The sequence below is a fragment of the Nicotiana attenuata genome, unplaced genomic scaffold (assembly GCF_001879085.1).
Source record: "Nicotiana attenuata strain UT unplaced genomic scaffold, NIATTr2, whole genome shotgun sequence".
Classification (NCBI taxonomy): domain Eukaryota; kingdom Viridiplantae; phylum Streptophyta; class Magnoliopsida; order Solanales; family Solanaceae; genus Nicotiana; species Nicotiana attenuata.
Window position 1 is genome coordinate 2,582 of NW_017676404.1, and position 20,509 is coordinate 23,090.

The window sequence follows — 20,509 nt, forward strand, 5'->3', positions numbered from 1 at the left end:
CGCCACAGGTGGCGCCAGGCGCTGCCTGTGGCGCCCAACTGGCCCTTTTTCCCGGTTTCGTTCGTTTTGGCTCAAATCTTACGCGTTTCGCCCCATTCCGTTTGGAATTTAGAAAAACGTGAAACACGAAAGTGTTAGCCCTTTGCATTAGCTTTCCAACCATATATTGTGGAGATCAAATGGAGTTCTGAGCAAAAAGTTATATCCATTTTACTAGACAGTTCGCAATATGCCTACTCGATTCTTCGTCGCTCTAATTATAATCCGTTGACCCCCAAACACGATTCCAGCTTAATTCCCCGAGCTTTTACTCAGACTTCAAATCTCCAAATCACTTGAATTCATTCCATAACATCTATATAGCTCGGAATCACTCCTACAAGGCATAAAACACACAGTTAGTGCAAGACACTAGCGATTAAAGCTCAAACTCAATCAAAGTGCAGTAAATTTGAGTGTAATAATCGACTAAAATACGTAATTATAGCCTATCATCAATTACCGTGGCTTTTGCATGTCTTTGCTTTAAATTTTTCTCAAAGTGATAGAGGCAGATACCATGGTGAGCTTCAGGAAAAACTTTTCTAATCCCATTTGCGATCGATTGGTTTCTATCTGACAAGAAAACCAGTTCACGACGGACTTGAATTACTTTTCTCATTTCCGCGAAGAACCAAATGTATGCCTCATTGTTTTCTGATTCTGCTACACCAAAACATAGAGGAAAGATTTGATTGTTTGCATCCTTTGATACAGCAACAAATAGAACTCCACGATATTTGGACTTTAAAAACGTTGCATCTACTGCAATAACGGGTCTACAGTAGGACCAACCAGCTACTGATGCCGCAAGAGCAAAGAACATGTAAGCAAATCTGTACAGTGAAACACAAAAAAAACAAATCAAAAGGTGTGAATTTTTTCGAATAGGAACATTTGAAACTTCAGGTTGATGGTTAGTATTGTTTTGCTTACCTATTTTGAGCATCTTTTTTATGCTTGTGTACGTTCCTGGGTTTTTGTCCACCATCATGTGTTGGTATGAAGGAAGAATCTGGTAGTTCTCTTCAGGTGTTACCCTTATGCAAGCAACAACTTTTTGAATAGCACGCCATACCTTGTGATAACCAATGTCAATTCCAAATTTCTTTTTCATTTCATTTTCTACAAAGGCTGGTGTAACCTCTATCTTTTTGTCTCGAACATGTTCTATAATTTGTTCACTTATAAAATTTGATGTAGCATGCTTCTGATTTGATTTTCTTGCATCAACCGAGCATTCATGGATGTTATGATATTATATCACCCTGAACAGTGTGGAATGTTTTATTCTGGCAGCACGTACATTCCAACCACATTTGTCCACGATACATTTTAGCTCGTATCTCTTGGAACATGATCTAACAGCAGTGAATTCAACTTTCTTGTTTATCTCCAAGCTGCAGAAAAATTTAGTCATGTTTTGTTTGTTCTCAAAGATTGATCCAACTCTTACTTCCTCAGGCAACGCATCGTGCCTAAGTATTTTACATGGTGGAGATTCTTTCACCTTTCTTCTCACTCTTTTTCTTGATTTCTGAGAAGTAGAAGAACTTTCAGCAATGTCTTCAATTCTAACTGATGTTATCGGTATAAGCTCCATGTTTACTTCATCTTCGTTGTTGCTTATCATTGCAGAAGGTAACAAAAAGCTTTGTTGGATTGTGTGTTAGTTGTCAATTTGCATTATTAGCTGTCCTTCTTCTTCTTGCTCATTGACAAACTGGTTTGAATTTATTGGAGGAGGGGGTAATTGTGGCAGCACTATATATTCAGAAGCAGCTGTAATGTTAGAAGGTTGTTGCCCGTTGTATACTTCCATTATTGGCTGCCGTACTTCATGTTGATAGTCAGCCTTAGGTTCTGAATCTATCGCATATGCAAGAGACTGGTTGAAAGCTGCAAATTCTAAAGGTTGTATTTTTTCGATGACGAAATGGCAATTTTTGTAGGGCGAATCAGTTGTAAGCAAATGTATACACGTACTGAGTTCTTCATCTGAAGTTACAAGCATTCCTTTGCTTGTATTTAGTTTGATATCAAACCATACTTTTAATGCATATCTGGTTGAATCAATATTTGCAACTTCACTAATTTTTTTCAGGAAAGTATTGAATGATATGTCCTTATTAAGTAGAACAAGTTTTGTATCATGATCCAAGTATTTGAAATCAGGAGTCCAACTCCCATTGAAAGTTATAACAATGCAAATCGAACTAATCCTGTAGACTGTAATTTTGGTTAAAAGTCATAACAAAAGTGTCAAATGTAGGACAAAAAGTTCAGCTCATCACTAAATACACCAAATAAACAAAAGCTTTACGACAAATACTATCGAGTCCAGGACAAATACTTCAGCTTATCAATTGCGGAAGGTTTTAAAAATGAACTAAATAACTTCAGTACATTGAGCTGAAGTTATTTGAAAAAGCTTTAGGACAAAAACTATCGAGTGCAGGAGAAAAACTTCAGCTTATCAAGTGCTGAAGTTTTTAGAAATGAACTAAATAACTTCAGCACATTGAGCTGAAGTTATTTGAAAAATCTTTTGGACAAAACTATCGAGTGCAGGAGAAAAACTTCAGCTTATCAAGTGCTGAAGTTTTTAGAAATGAACTAAATAACTTCAGCACACTTGAAAAATCTTTTGGACAAAACCTATCGAGTGTAGGAGAAAAACTTCAGCTTATCAAGAGCTGAAGTTTTTAGAAACGAACTAAATAACTTCAGCACATTAAGCTGAAGTTATTTGAAAATGAATTCAACAAACTTGAGCACGTTTCAGCATTAATTGCATAGTACACAGGAGTGAACATATTAAAGACAATTAAGGTAGTAATTATATTCCGTTGGAGTTATGTGTTAGTCTAATAATTACATTCCTATCACATTCATGCACGCTTTTCTTTAGACAACGTTTAAAATTCCTCTTTGCCTTTTCATATACCATGCACAATTTTTTCCCCTATAAAAGCACGTTATACTTTGAGAGTTTATTCACTCAAACAAATATATTCTAGCATACATAAAATACAAAATGAAGAAAAATGGATGTTGTCATCAGGCAAATAGTAGAAGAGCTGAAGCAAGACATTATGGAGGCATTTGAATTAAAACTGGATGAGGTGATAGACAAATATGACAGGGAGCTCGAAGAAATCAACCACAAGCTCGATACGCTTCTGATGTATGCAAGATTTGATAATCTTGCTGATGAAGATGCTCGTCCATCTGGTAGTGAGAACGACGACGACAATGACAACGACGACGATGATGATAATATGGTCGATTAGTTTTTCTTTTTGTTATTTTTGCTATTTTGTTATTTATGTTAATTTATGATTTTAGTATTTAATGAAATGTTAAGTTTTTGTCGCTAGTTTTTTGTGCATTTTTTCTATTGTTATGTTTATGTTAATTAGTTTTTTCTGGCTTAAGTCTTAAATATTAACTAAAAAACTTCAGCTCTTCCTGCTGAAGTTTTTAAACAATAACTAAAGAACTTCAGCACCTAGACCGAAGTTTTTGGTGTAATACGATTTTTTAATTTAGCCAGTGTAGGAGGAAAACTTCAGCTCCTCCTGCTGAAGTTTTTAAATTATAACTAAAAAACTTCAGCACCTAAACCGAAGTTTTTTCATGTAATATGAAATTTTAATTTAGCCAGTGTAGGAGCAAAACTTCAGCTCCTCCTGCTGAAGTTTTTAAACAATAACTAAAAAACTTCAGCACCTAGGCCGAAGTTTTTGGTGTAATACGATTTTTTAATTTAGCCAGTGTAGGAGGAAAACTTCAGCTCCTCCTGCTGAAGTTTTTAAATAATAACTAAAAAACTTCAGCACCTAGGCCGAAGGAGGAAAACTTCAGCTCCTCCTGCTGAAATTTTTAAATAATAACTAAAAAACTTCAGCACCTAGGCCGAAGTTTTTGGTGTAATACAATTTTTTGATTTAGCCAGTGTAGGAGGAAAACTTCAGCTCCTCTTGCTGAAGTTTTTAAATAATAACTAAAAAACTTCAGCACCTAGGCCGAGTTTTTTCATGCAATATGAAATTTTAATTTAGCCAGTATAGGAGCAAAACTTCAGCTCCGCCTGCNATTTAGCCAGTATAGGAGACAAAACTTCAGCCTCCGCCTGCTGAAGTTTTTTAAGTAATAACTAAAAAACTTAAGCAACTATGCCAAAGTTTTCAATTATTAACAAAAAAACTTCAGCAACTATGCGGAAGATTTACAATAATCATATAATGTTTTAATATAATTTCTTCTTCGTTGTGTTATTCAGCTCGTTAACTAAATAACTTCAGCTTAGAATGTTAGAATTCATCGTCAAACAGATTTAGAATTGCAAATTCAGCATATCAGTGAAGTTGCTCAAACAAATAAGAAAACATATAATTCAAAAAATACTTACAATGTATTTGAATTTGAATTTGAATTTGGAATTTGAATTTGAATATGGAATTTGAATGCGAGACGCGATCTCCGGAGAGACGAACTGATGGAGGAGATACGGAGGAGATCTGGAATTTGAATCTGGGAATACGGAGGAGAGATGGACTTTTATATGTTTTAGAAGGGGTATAATGGTCATATTATTACGGAATTTTTGTTAGTTGGTTACGAAATCAATAGTTTTTAAAAACAGGGTATAGGTTAAAAGGTGACATAAAAATAGGATACGGCTGCAAATCTCTCCACCTCTTGCAACCGGATGGACCTCTCATTCCCACTTATTAATAGTAGGAATAACATGTGCTATATATACATCCACATTATTATCGAACTATACTCGACAAATATGTAATATCATCTCAATTAAAATTCCCTCATGGTTTGATTTTGTTGGATTATTGTTGTCTCTTTATTCCTTTACTTTGATTGTTGAAAATTTTAATTTATGTCTATTTAGCTTTGCTTTGTAGTTCATACATCTTTAAAAGTCACTGAAGTTTTAAAGTTTAAAACTATGATGCTTTCGCGCTCATGAAAATCACCAATGTCACAATATTATTTGACAACTATGACGTGTTCTTACGAGATCTCTGCCTACATATTGAGTATGGGTGTTTATAATTGACATCATTTGAGAATTTATATTATTAAGTATGAGTGTTTATAGTTGACATCATTTGAGAATTTAAATTTTTTAGTTTAATTTTCATTTAATGACCCAAATATATTTTTATCATTATTTATTATGGAATTTTGAGAAAATTATACTCAACATTTATGACAATAACTACTGATGTTATAAAAATAAACCTAACAAGAAAATAAAAAATACTTAAGGTAACTAAGAACAGGGGCGGAGCCAGTGTTCTGGCTACTGGTTCGGCAAACCCAGTAGCTTTGGTTAAACTCTGTATTTGCCTTGAATAATTATTGATTATTTAATGTTTACAATCCAGTAACTTAAAATGTTTAAAATTTTAAACCCATAAGTTTGAAATCCTAGCTCCGCCTCTGCCTAAGAACAAAAAAAAAATGGAGTAATTTATATGAAGTTAATTGCCACAGAGTTAATGTTGGTCGACATATTTAGTTTTAGTTTTATAGCTTTACATAATAAACTATTCCTTCAACAAATAAATCTATGTTAAAAATTATGTAAACATTTAAGATTTTATTTTATATTTAAAATTTTGAATTCACCATAATTTTTATGGGATATGATTTAAGGATCAATGTCCGCACTAAGCTTTTTTAGATATACAAGTCTAGTTTATCTACTATACATATACTATTATTTAAAAAATCGTAAAATGCGATGTTGACTAACTTTTACCCTTCATAAGTGTTGTCATGTTGGATAAAATTATAATTACAATTAATAATATAGTTTAATAGAAGTAACATTAGAATATTCAGAACTTCTGTGAGGAAGAGCTTCTTTCTTTATTGAGTTAGCTTTAGGATCAACAATCATCATTTTCATGATTTTACACTTTTTTCTTAACATTTATAATAAACTCAAACACAATTTTTAAAATAAGTATATGTGACTTTTTTTTATTTATAAAAAAATGTATTCCTTGAGACGAGGTACAAACGCTTTGTGCGTACGCACCTTAAGACTAGTTTTTAATTATTAACTAAGATGATGTGCAAAACATATGGTATTTAATAATGGTTAAGTATTAATAATTGAAACATTGGTAAGATTTTGTTGGTTAACACAAAAGCAAAAGGTTAATTAGTATAATCTTCTTTTAGCTAATATTTTATCGAAATAAATAGCAAAGAAAAAGCACGTATTAGTTCCTCTTGAATTACAAAGGAGTCCCCACAATAACCGATCTGGTTACAATGACAACATATTTTTGCTTTATCCTTTACAATTAATCATGTTTTTAATTCGTATTCCAGCATAAAGCACCATTGTTATTAAGAGAGAGCAACCTCATTTCCTTTTCCTCTTTAGCAATTTACATATTCTTATAGTAAGTTATACCTGACATATTGCCTTCATAAACTCTTATAAATCATAGTTAATTAATACATATAACATCACCTTTTATTTATGATTTAGTTGTCATGAACTAATATAATTTTTTGTAAACATCCGAGTGTAAGTTTTTACCTTCAATTTCTATCTAATTAGCACTTTAAATTTTATCAATTAATACATCAAAACCAAACCATTAATATTCATGACTATTTTTTTTTTAAGCTGCTATTATCGAGTGAATTGTTTTTCTTTTCTTTTTCTCTTACCTTTTATTATTAGCAACAATAAATTCCGCCGCAACAATATAAGATTTTCAGTATACCTTTATGTTTGTGAACACTAAAAATAATTCTTTTGTTATTTTATTTTCTTAATCTAATTTTTTGAGTGTCAAAACATAAACATAAAAAACTCCATATATACATTTGAACAATAATATATAAGATTAAATATTTATACAAAAAGAATATGATAAATCTTAGGCGACATTTAGCATTTGATTTTCAGAAATTGATTTTACGTTTGATTTGTGGAGAATAACTCATCAATGCTTGGATAGTTGGATTTAGTATATGAAACTCATTAATGGGCATCCTATTAAAAACATGTTTGCTATTAGCTAAGCCAAGCGACAATGAATACAGATATAGAGTAGTTAAGACACTTAATCATAATGTTGATTAGATATTAATAAATAAATATAGTGTGAAAGAATTATAAAGGATAATTGATCTCCTTCATCCAAGATTTATGTGTCAACAATAACTTAACTAATTAACCTCTGCAAAGCTTTCTCCATTATATTGTGAATCACTTGTTTGTATTATGTTCAAATTCCTATAAGAAGAGGCGAATTCTCATATGTCATCTCATCCTTGCATACATTGAGTACGTACATTAATAATATTGCTAACAAGTTAATATGGAGAGCTACTTGCTACTAACAAGTTAATATGGAGAGCTACAGGCTGTTCTTCATGTTGTTGTTTTTGGCTGATTTCCAGACTTGGCAGCTTTGGAGATTCTCCATTGCTACTTTCAACAACCTTGCTCCCTTCCTGTTCTCTGATTGTTTGAGAATTCTCAAAACCTTGATTCTGTTTTTCTTTCTCTTCTTCTGGTAAATTTGCTGCTTTCTTTTTCTCCAATACTCTTCAATTAATCATATAGTGACCAATTTTCCTACAGTGCTTGCAATACTTTGGGACTCCTTCATATTTCAGTTTCTGAGTCTAGCATTTGAGAGGGGAGTCTTCATATTCTTGACCAACAAATACACTTTGAGGAAGTGGCTTTAGAAGGTCCACTTCAACTCTAATTTTCGCCATACTTGTCCTAGTTCTTCCCATGGTGGCAGCATCCAGAGCAAGAGGGGTTCCGACAGAACTTAGGAGTTGTTTGACATAATGCCAATCGTGCATATGAAATGGTAATCCTGGCAATAGAACCCAAGCTGGAGCGACAGGTAAATCTTCTTCTGGTTTAAAATCCGGGGACCATTTTTGAAGCCACATTTACATACCATCAATTTTAATGACCCTCCTAAACCATACTGTTTTCCAATCCTCCTCATTAAATAAGTCAATGAAAACATTATGGTTATAAAAAATCCCAATTCTCACTGATCCCTTAAGAGGAACAATATCCTTGAATCTTGACCTAATTCTATCAATTTGGGGACGGGGTCTTAGAAATCGACCCACAACTGTGAATTTACAAGAAAATAACACTGAAAAAAGTTGAGAAACATGAACATAACCCAACTCTTTATAAGGAGGAATCAAAAGGAAGACAACCCCCTAAATGATCTTAATGATTAGTGCTATTTTTGGAATATTAGGGGGGTTAGATCCAAAAAAGTCATTCACAGACTAAAAAGTCTTATTAACATAAAAAATTCTCAGTATGTGGCTATCTTTGAACCTTTTGTCTCCAATGATAAATTGGAGGGATATAGAAAATTTTTGGGTTTCCAACACTGTTGCAGCAATAATATTGGCCAAATCTGGTGTTTCTAGAACTCCTACAACACTACTACAGTCACTGCCATCAATGACCAATATATTACAATCCACTTTCAAAATATTTTGATAAGAAGGACATATATATATATATATATATATATATATATATATATATATATATATATATGCTAAATGCAAATCCAGAGAAAGAAGGGACTTATGGCACCCTCTCGAGCTAGATAGTATGGTTATTGATGCCGCTTGGTGTGTGGGAGGGGACTTCAACATTATCATGGATCCAAATAAAAAATTGGAGGGTCATCCTCACAGGATGCACTGAAGTCTGGAGTTTCAAACTTGTATTAACAACTGTGTTCTCATTGACATGGGTTACAATGGTTCTAATTACACTTGGTGCAACAACAGAAGACCTGGGAAGAGAATTTGGAAGAGGCTTGACCGAATTTTTGTAAATGATCTCTGGGATCAATTATTTCAAAGAACCTCTGTTAGGCATCTGGCTAGGACATGATCAGATCACAGGCCCCTTCTTATGAAGAACCTGAGTGCTACCCACCATCATATTTCCTATTTCAGATTCCTGAATTGTTTGGTTAATATTGAGGGCTTCTTTGAAATAGTGAGGGAATCATGGAGTTCTGAAGTGTCTAGGAATCCTATGTGGATTCTTCAAAGTAAACTGAAAGCTCTTAGTAAAAGACTTTCCCAATGGGCTATGAAGGAAATTGGTGATATTAATGATGCTGTTACCAAGTGGGAAAACAATCTTCAGGAGTTGGAGGAAATTGACATAGAAGATTGTCACGACCCCAGTTCACCCTCCATGAACATGTCGTGATGGCACCTAGTTCCTACAACTAGGTAACCCTATCAATGCGGAAATAACAACTCAACTTGCGCAATGGTTAAAAAAAGCTAAACGTATTAAAATAATAACTGCATATAAGGCCGCTCGGCCTATACAACTCAAAAGAAATGCGGAAGTCTACGACTCAATCCCAAAACCCGGAAAGTCATGGGAACCACAGGCTAATAGAAACATAGTACGCTGCTCTAGCTCCAGAATATCTAAACAACTGAGAGGAAAAAAAGGAATAAACTAAGTACTAAAGCTGGAATAGAATAGAGACTCCTGGTCTGCGGACGTGGCAGATATACCTCGAAGTCTCCGTGTATCTCCTCGCCTCAAGGATAGCGCGCCCGAGAAGAGGTACCTGGATCTGCACATGAAAAACATGCGCAGAAAGGGCATGAGTACACCACAGCGGTACTCAGTAAGTGCCAAGCCTAACCTCGGTTGGATAGTGACGAGGAAGGTCAGGGCCCTACTGAGGTAAAATATAATATTAATTAACAGTATTAAAATCTGACAGAAATAATGAGTACAACAGTGAGATAAGACAGGCCAACGAGACAATAACAACTACACAAAGAACAAAATAAACACAGAATGACTACAACTCAATACCAAGGATAACAATTAGGGTCTCCCAGGATACCGTCCTGTAGCCCTTTCCTCAACTGTCCAGTGGATCTCCCGGGATACCGTCCCGTAGTCCAACTCATGTGCCAAACCGAAGGATCTCCCGGGATACCGTCCCATAGTCCAACCATCAATATGCAGGGGCATCTATCGGGAATCTAACCCGCAGTCCCAAAGTAAAAGTGCAGGGGGATCTATCGGGAATCTAACCCGCAGTCCCAAAGTAAACAACCGACGGGGGGGGGGGGGAGCTACCGGAATCCCACATCCGTAGTCCCAATATAAATGCGCAATCACATCCAGAAGATACTAAGGAATGAAGTAAAAAAATGGCAGGCAACAGATAATACTAGCCTAACATGATTCACGTAGTTCAGTCAAGGCAACTTAAGCAATTAGACAGGTTAAATCAACTAAACATGCTTCTCTAATCTAGCACAGGTTATAATTACAGGTAGAATAAAGCAAATATGAAAGGAACTCGATCTCAATGCCTTAAGTAAAATCAAGATTTTCAACAATCGGCTCAAGTACGCGCTCGTCACCTCACGTACAAGGCACTCGAATACAAGTGACAAATCCTAAGAGGAAAGGTCCCCCACACAAGGTTAGACAAGCCACTTACCTCGAACCGGCTCAAAGTCAACTAGAAATCACGTCCTTGCCACGAGTATCCGACTCCAAATGGCCCAAATCTATTCAATTCAATTACACATTATAAATAACATCGCAAACAATTGGTTTTGCTATTTAATTCAAAGCTACGACGTGAAATTAGGTAAAATGACCGAAATGCCCTTCAGGACAACGTCTCGGAATCGAATAATTTTCACATTTTCAGAACCCTCGTACTCTCACGAGTCTAACCATATAAAAATCTCCCAAATCGGAGGTCAAATGCTCACTCAAAACTCAATGGTTTAGCCTATGAAGTTTTACCCAATTTCTTCCAATTTTTGATCCCAAATTCGAATTTTAATGATGGATTTAACTATCAAATGATGAAATATAACTAGAAGGGATCAAAGAAACGTTACCCAATAATCTTCTCTTCAAAACCCTCTGAAAATCGCCCTTCCCCGAGCTCAAATTGATTTTTCTAACTTATGAAATCTAACCCTCGAAATTTCTATATCTGCACAGGCATTTCCGCTTCTGCGGACAAGGGACCGCTTCTGCGGACAAGGGACCGCTTCTGCGGTCCCGCTTCTGCGGACAAGCGCCTCTTTTGCAGCTTTTCCTTAAGTTTCCAGGCTCCGCTTCTGCGGTCTTATACCGCACCTGCGGATTGCGCTTATGCGGATTTCCCACCGCTTCTGCGGTTTCAACCAAGAACCAAGGGCCGTCTCTGCGGCTATTATCTCGCAGGTGAGTAACCGCTTCTGTGGCTATACTTCTGCACCTGCGGAACTGAAGAAACACTCGATTTTCGCTCCTGCGATGGGCAGGCCGCTTCTGCGGCACCGCATCTGCGGTTCCCAAGCCGCAGATGCGAAAATACCAGAAGCAGCAATGGTTCAGCTGCTGCAACACTTCAAAAATCCTTCCGTTAACCACCCGAAATCATCCCGAGGCCCCCGGGACCTCAACCAAAAGCACCAATAACACCTAATACCTCATTCAAACTTGTACCAATTCTTAAACCACCTAAAACAACGTCGGAAACTCGATTAATTCAAGGATTTGAGCCTAAGAGCTTCAACTTCCATCAAAATACATTTTCGATCAAAAACCCAACCAAAACACGTCCGAATGACCTGAAATTTTGCACACACATCGCAAATGACACAACAGAGCTACTACAACTTCCGGAATTCCATTCCGGCCCTCGGATAAAAAATTCACTATCGGACCGGAAACTTCAAAAATTCAGCCTTCGGCATTTCAAGCCTAAAAGAGCTACGGACTTCCAAAATACATTCCGAACACGCTCCCAACCACGAAATCACCTAACGGAGCTAACGGGACCATCGGATTTCCATTCCGAGGTCGTCTTCACACTGTTCTGACTACGGACCACTTTTCCACACTTAAGCTCTCATTTAGGGACTAAGTGTCCCAAAACTCTCCGAAACTCAACACCGAACGTCCCGGCAAACCAAAATAGCAGAAATGAACTTAGGGGAAGCAGTTAATAGGGGATCGGGGCATTAATTCTTAAGACGACCGGCCGGGTCGTCACATCCTCCTACACTTAAACATTCATTTGTCCTCGAACGAGCATAGAGAACATACCTGAAGTAGTGAAAAGATGAGGGTACTGGCTGCGCATATCCCGCTCGGTCTCCCAAGTCGCCTCATCGGCCGGCAGACCCCGCCACTGAACCTTCACTGAAGCAATATTCTTTGACCTCAACTTTCTGATCTGTCTGTCCAATATAGCCACTGGCTCCTCAACATAGGATAGATCCTTGTCCAACTGGACTGAACTAAAATCCAACACGTGAGACGGATCACCGTGATACCTCCGGAGCATCGAAACATGAAATGCCGGATGAACTCCGGCCAAACTGGGAGGCAAGGAAAGCTCATAGGCAACCTCCCCAACTCGCCGCAGGATCTCAAAAGGGCCAATAAAACTCGGACTCAACTTTCCTTTCTTCCCAAACCTCATGACGCCTTTCATAGGCGAAACCCGAAGCAGAACCCGCTCACCAACCATATATGAAACATCACGAACCTTCCTGTCCGCGTAACTCTTCTGTCTGGACTGGGCTGTACGGAGTCTATCCTGAATCGTCTTAACCTTCTCCAATGCATCCTGAACCAACTCTGTGCCCAATAGCCTGGCCTCACCCGGCTCGAACCAGCCCACCGAAACACCTCCTACCATATAAAGCCTCATACGGCGCCATCTGAATGCTAGACTGATAACTATTGTTGTAAGCAAACTCCGCCAGTGGCAAGAAATGATCCCAAGACCCTCCAAACTCAATCACACACGCACGGAGCATATCCTCAAGAATCTGAATAGTGCGCTCGGACTGTCCGTCCGTCTGGGGGTGAAATGTTGTGCTCAACTCCACCCGAGTGCCTAACTCCTGCTGCACGGCTCTCCAAAACCACGATGTGAACTGGGTACCTCTGTCCGAAATGATAGAAACTAGAATACCATGCAGACGGACAATCTCCCGGATATAAATCTCCGCCAACCGCTTCGATGAATAAGTGGTACACACAGGGATGAAATGAGCGGACTTGGTCAGCCAATCCACAATGACCCAAATGGCATCAAACTTCTTCAAGGTCCGTGGCAGTCCCGACACGAAATCCATGGTCATGTGCTCCCACTTCCACTCCGGAATCTCTATCTGCTGAAGCAACCCACCCGAGCGCTGGTGCTCATACTTCACCTGCTGGCAGTTGAGGCATCTAGACACATAACCAACTATATCTTTCTTCATCCACCTCCACCAGTTGTGCTGCCTCAAGTCCTGATACATCTTCGCGGCACCCAGATGGATGGAATACCGCGAACTATGGGCCTCTGCTAGAATCAACTCTCGAAGACCATCAACATTGGGCACACAAATCCGGCCCTGCATCCTCAATACTCCGTCATCCCCAATGGTCACATCTCTGGCATCTCCACGCTGAACCTTGTCCTGAAGGACAAGCAAATGAGGGTCATCATACTGCCGCTCCCTGATACGATCAAATAAGGAAGACCAGGAAACCACACAAGCTAGAACCCGACTGGGCTCTGAAAGATCCAATCTCACGAACTGGTTGGCTAGGGCCTGAACATCCATCGCCATAGGCCTCTCTGAAGCTGGTAGATACGCCAAACTCCCCAAACTCTCTGCCCGGCGACTCAAGGCATCTGCCACTACATTGGCCTTGCCCGGGTGATACGGGATAGTGATGTCATAATCCTTCAGCAGCTCTAACCACCTCCTCTGACGCATATTAAGATCCTTTTGCTTGAGTAAGTGCTGCAAACTCCGATGGTCAGTATAGATCTCACAAGGCACGCCGTACAAATAATGACGCCAGATCTTCAAGGCATGAACAATGGCAGCTAATTCAAGGTCGTGGACAGGGTAATTCTTTTCATGTATCTTCAACTGTCTGGACGCGTAGGCAATCACCCTACCGTCCTGCATCAACACCGCTCCAAGGCCAACTCTCGAGGCGTCACAATAGACAATATAAGACCCCGAACCGGTAGGCAACATCAAGATTGGGGCTGTAGTCAAAGCTGTCTTGAGCTTCTGAAAGCTCGCCTCACATTCCTCTATCCACTGAAATGGGGCACTCCTCTGGGTCAATCTAGTCATAGGGACCGCAATCGATGAAAATCCCTCCGCGAAGTGACGGTAGTAGCCCGCCAAGCCAAGGAAACTACGAATCTCTGTAGCTGAGGACGGCCTGGGCCAACTCTGCACGGCCTCTATCTTCCTCGGATCCACCCGAATACCCTCACTCGAAATCACATGGCCTAAGAATGCCACAGAACTCAGCCAAAACTCACATTTTGAGAACTTTGCATATAACTTCTTCTCCCTCAAGGTCTGAAGCACGGTCCTCAGGTGCTGCTCATGATCTTCCCGACTCCGGGAATACACCAGAATATCATCAATAAAAACAATAACGAACGAGTCAAGATATGGCCTGAACACACTGTGCATCAAATGCATGAAAGCTGCTGGGGCATTGGTCAGCCCAAATGACATAACAAGGAACTCGTAATGACCATACCGAGTCCTGAAGGCAGTCTTCGGGATATCTGGCTCCCGAATCTTCAACTGATGGTAACCTGAGCGCAAGTCAATCTTAGAAAACACCTGTGCGCCCTGAAGCTGGTCAAACAGATCATCAATGCGAGGCAAAGGATAACGGTTCTTCACTGTAACCTTATTTAGCTGGCGCTAATCAATACACATACGCATAGAACCATCCTTCTTTTTCACGAACAAAGCAGGAGCACCCCATGGTGAAACACTGGGTCGAATAAAACCCTTACCAAGCAATTCATGTAACTGATCCTTCAACTCCTTCAACTCAGGAGGAGCCATACGATACGGAGGAATGGAAATGGGCTGAGTGTCCGGCAACAGATCAATGCCAAAATCGATGTCTCTATCAGGCGGCATGCCCGAAAGATCAGCTGGAAACACATCGGGATAATCCCGTACCACTGGGACTGAGTCAACAGAAGGGGTGTCAACATTGACATCTCTCATATAAGCTAGATACGCGGCACACCCCTTCTCAACCATACGTTGAGCTTTAAGGAAAGAGATAACTCTACTGGGAGTGTGATCTAAAGTACCACTCCACTCAATACGCGGGATACCTGGCATAGCCAGCGTCACAGTCTTGGCGTGACAATCAAGAATAGCAAAATGGGGCGACAACCAGTCCATGCCCAGAATAATGTCAAAATCCACCATGCCGAGTAATAATAAGTCTGCCTTGGTCTCAAAACCACGAATAGTAACCAAACATGACCGATAAACGCGGTCCACAACAAGAGAATCTCCCACAGGGGTAGAAACATAAACGGGGGCACTCAAAGAATCCCGAGGCACACCCAAATGCGGAGCAAAGTAAGAAGACACATAAGAATAAGTAGAGCCCGGATCGAATAGAACTGATGCCTCTCTGTGACAAACCAGTATAATACCTGTAATGACGGAGTCGGAGCAACAGCCTCAGTACGAGCAGGAATAGCATAATATCTGGCCCGGCCCCGCTCTCGAGGGCGACCTCTATCTCCCCGACCTCCGCCCCTAGCCGGCTGGGCTGGTGGGGTAGCAGCTGGAGCTGTGACCATGGCCTGAGAACTCTGAGGAGCACGCTGTGGCTCAGCAGTCTGTGAAGATGCACCCCTACTAAGTCTGGGGTAGTCCCTAACCATGTGGCGTGTATCACCACACTCGAAACAAGCTTTGGCAAAGTGCTGCAAATACAGCTCCAATAAAGCATCGACCTCTCCGTTTGGCCATCCGTTTGTGGATGAAAACTGGTGGAGAAGTGTAATTCTGATCCCAACAAGTTGAACAGCTCCCTCCAAAATGCACCAGTGAAACGAGGATCGCGATCGCTTATGATGTGTCTCGGAATGCCAAATGCTTTACCACATCAATTTCTGAAACAGCGGCTAAAAATGTGGCTTCTCCTCTCTTGAAGCCCTTCACGATCTGCATTGCGGATAATTGACTCATGGCTTGTGGCACACGAACTGTTGGTACCACGCAAGGACCCCTTGGATCCCAAATATAGATTTGGTTAAGACTAGGGGAAATGAATGCCATGACTTCATCCCAGTAGTCTAAACCCAACACAAGATCAAACACGTCCATGGGAGCGACAAAGAAACTCACACTCCCCTGCCAAGCTCCTAAGTAAAGCTGCACATTGCGAGCAACTCCATTCACGCTTGTGAGGTCGGCATTGACTGTCTTTAACAATGAACTGCTGGGACCAAAAGTAAGGCCAAGTGACTTCGCCTATGCTTTAGTCACAAAATTGTGTGTCGCACCGGTATCCACCATGATACGGACAGACTGTCCATTAATCTTTGCATCTACGAACAGTGATCCTTTCTGCTTCAACCTTGGCTCCTTGCTCATTACAGCACCAAGGAAAGTCTGACCCATTTGAGCAAGGTCAGGCTTGTCTCGAACAACCTACTCCAAAGCAGGCTCTTTGGTCAGCAACGCACCAAGCATAATGTGGCCAAGATGAGCCACATCCTGCCTTTCTTGAGCAGCACCTCCACCTGCTTGTGCACCTGCTTGTGTAGCACCACCTGTTTGCCTCCGTTCAGCTGCAATTAGGGCACTAAGCTTGCCCAAAGAAGGACAATCTTTGTAGCCATGGCCAGGGTCCTTGCAAAGATAGCAGCCATTGCGAGGCCCGTTTGCCTTCTTCTTTTCATCATACCTGTCGCGCCAATGAGAATTATGGTTGCCTCCTCCTTTGAAATCGCGGCCTGCTGCAGTAACTTGCTTGCCTTTATCACGATATGCACGATCTCCTCCAGGTCTGGTGGGCTTGCTCTTGGTGTCTTTTGCCTTGGTGGCTTCCGTCCTAAAATCTGTCAAGGACTCAGCCACATCGATAGCTTCATCGACGTCCTTGACTTGCCGCCGCTGCAACTCTTGTTTGGCCCAATTTTGAAGGCCATCCATGAAATAAAATAACAAGTCATCACTTGTCATGTTGGGAATCTGCAGAATGAGCTTTGTGAACTCCTTCACATATTCACGAATGGAAGTTGTTTGCTTCAGCTCTCTAACTTCCGACGAGCCTCATTCACAACGTTTTGAGGGTAGAACTGGCGCTTCAGCTCGAACTTGAACTGCTCCCAGTCCCTGATGGAACAAGTACCCTTCTCTATCTCCAATTTCTTTCTCCGCCACCAAAGCATGGCGGTGTCGGCCAAGTACATGGATGCTGCCCTGATCTTGGCAGCCTCTTCAGTAATATTGAGGTGCTCGAAGTAGTCCTCCATCTTCCAGATGAAGTTCTCAACATCTTGAGCGTTCCTTTCACCCTTAAATTCTTTGGGTTTGGGAAGCTCAATCTTGTGTTCACGCACTATTACTGCACCTGTGCCACCAGCAAGTTTTGCTGCCTCGAGTTGCTGTTTAAGGGACTCAACTTCCCCGTGCAACGCCGAAACAGCCTCCGTAAGCTTGAGCTCAAGGTTGGTCAGTCCTTCCTTGTGCTCGTCGGTCAGCAGATCCAAAGCCTCCTTGACGTCTCCTAGCTCCTCCAAAGCAGTAGACTCAAGCGAGCTAAAGTTGCCTTCAACAACTTCAAGACGCCGGTTCAAAGCAGCTAAACCAGCCTCGGTGAGGTCCATTCTCATGTCTAAATGGCCTGAAGCAGACCCATCACCTTCCTCGCCATGACCAACCTGTTGTGGGGGCAGCTCATGAGTCATGGCCTCACTCGTTGCGCCTATGGCAGGATCTCGCACTTTGCTTGTCCCTCTCTTCTTCTGCTTATGCTTCTTTGTTGGTGATTCATCCCTCCCACGAATGTTGCCCAAAACAGCATCGTCTCCTTCGTTTTCCATGTCCCTCGCCTACGCTTTGATACCAGTTGTCACGGGCTTAACTCAAGTAAGCACGTGCGGACAGCTTGACAGCGTATCTATTGCTTCAAACCTTAGTCCTAACGAAATAGCAAGCACAAACTCGTGCTTAAGCTAAGGCAAACACACATACGCAAGTTGCTGGAAAGACAATGAAATGAAAGGCACACAAGAATGGGAGGCCAAGGCCAATTTTCTGATTTACTTGATAAACAGAGAGGAATTTACAAGTGTTTCTGAGATGCCTTTGATGAAGGCTCTATACATGTATTTATAATGTACATCTGCTAGTTGGCTTAATCTACAAGGAAATACAAAGAAAAGATGCTGCCAGGCATGCTGGAAAAGCTGGCAGGCATGCTGGAAAGCTGGCAGGCATGCTTCAAAAAGCTGTCAGGCATGCTCCAAAGGCTGCTGGGCATGCTGAAAGTAATCATTGCTAGTTTTGAACTTGTCTGGCCATAGCAGATTTGAATTTTCGTCAGCCATGGCGGGAAAAATCAATAGAGAACTGAGCGGGTCGGCACACATAGCTTCATCAGAGAACACATGCATTGGAACAGCAAGAGCAAATCCCCTCAAATCTTGATTTATGATCATAGTGCCCCACATGATTCCCCTCCGATCACTTTTGTTTCGGTTTCAGATGCTGGTGTACTTGAAAATCCACCTGATTATCTCAGGGCTTTAGAGGTATGACGTACCTTTTAGGTTCGTGGATGGCTTATTTTTGTTGGAGCGGGAAATTGATGGCAGCATATTCGACATCTCCTTGTCATTGTGGAATCCTGCCACCAGGGAAGTGAGGCCCCTTCCTGCAGCCAACTTCGAGCTTCAACCATCTTTCAAACAAATGGACCGTCAGTTTGGGTTCGGATTAGACCCCATGACTAATGACTACAAGGTTGTTTGGTTTCGGTCTTTCTGGGATGACATTGGAAATCATACTATCCCTCGACAATATGCAGCAGTCTATTCTTGTTCTAGGGATTGGTGGAGAATCCTTGAACCTACAAATCTCATACATGAATTCTGTGTAGAAGCCTTTGGTACTGCTTATTTAAATGGAACTTATTATTGGCTGCTAGGCGGTGGGAGTTGTGCTTCTAATGATTGTAGCGTTCTTTCATTTGACTTTGGCAATGAGGTGTTTGTAGAGATTGGAGGGCCAGATGTTGGGCGCGCTTTCAATCATCGCAATGTGAGACTGGTATTGCTTGATGACTTCATTGCCCTCATGACCGTTGTTGAAGGATTTGTTTATGATATATGGATAATGATCCAACCAGGTGTTTGGAACAAACAATTTACCTTTCAATGCACTTCGTACATAAAGTCTTGGTATTCTAGCGCTCTCATTTTTGTAAATAAACGTTCCCACCTATTCTACTATGATGTTAGGACTCGGACGACGAGGAATCTCGGATTTCGTCATCCAGGCCTGAGGAGAACCATCTGGAAAACCACAGATGGTTGTTCCGTTCATTTTTATAAGGAGAGCTTAGTAACAATTAAACGAGAGAATGGAGAGTCGAACCATTGAATATTTGACTCCTTGATTAAAGTTTAAACAAGAGTGGATAATATGTTACCACTCAGCCTCAAGTTTCCCTAGCTAAGTGTGTCTGGTGTCAATAAACCTTTCTGGTTTAAAGATCACAATCATGTTATTATTATTGTTGCTTTGTTTCAGATATAAATTTACAGTTACTAATTTCTTTTTTGGAGATCACAATCTTCACTTTCTATATATCCCCTTAAATTCTCTCCTAACTTTATGTTTTGGGCATAGTTTTACCAGTAGTTATACTGTTTGAGGAGTACCTCTTTAGTTTATGTCTCTTTTTCCTAGTGCTTTGGTTTTAGGTCATAACTGTCTATTTGACTTGTCCTAATGTTTGTGATTGATAATTACTAGGAGATGCTGTGGACAATCATGAGTTATTTAAAAAAGTCACATATACTTATTTTAGAAATTGTGTTTGAGTTTATAATAAATGTTAAGAATAAAGTGAACTACTATATTTTACCTTCAGTAATAAATTATTAACATGTACACTTGCTTGAGTAGGCATTAGATATGGCTGCAATGTTCTAATAAATCCTGTCTACTTATCCTCTTTATTTTTCCTGCCCAAACCAATGGCCTATTGAGTATATTAATAGGGGTGACAAAATGGTTAAAAGAAGACAGTTAACCACCTATAGTATCCACTAATGGATTATGGTATAATATCTTTCCTTAAACTGAAGACATGGATTATGGCTAGTTTACTAGTATAACAATATGCTAAATATTTCAATATATCACTTCTCTACATTAATAACGTCCTAAAACACACATGAAGTAGTAGACCATGTAATGGCACTTGATCAAATTAATGTGTCAATTTTGGATATGTATTTGAGATGGATAACGTTAATACAATGAATAATGTTTAGCTTGTTAGTAGGTATGCTAAGGGGGGTGTAGAAGATTTTTTATGTTTAGTGTTGCATAA

At 40.2% G+C, this 20,509-nt stretch overlaps 1 protein-coding gene across 1 annotated transcript; it reads right to left on the reverse strand.

Moving 5' to 3' along the window:
* Positions 1-481: 481 nt before the first annotated feature.
* Positions 482-1,642, reverse strand: LOC109220988. Its single transcript, XM_019385454.1, has 3 exons — positions 1,346-1,642; positions 1,008-1,249; positions 482-875 (listed from the first exon to the last, which is right to left on the reverse strand). The coding sequence occupies exons 1-3, from the start codon at positions 1,640-1,642 to the stop codon at positions 482-484; spliced, it is 933 nt and encodes a 310-aa protein (XP_019240999.1).
* Between the last annotated feature and the right edge of the window lie 18,867 nt (positions 1,643-20,509).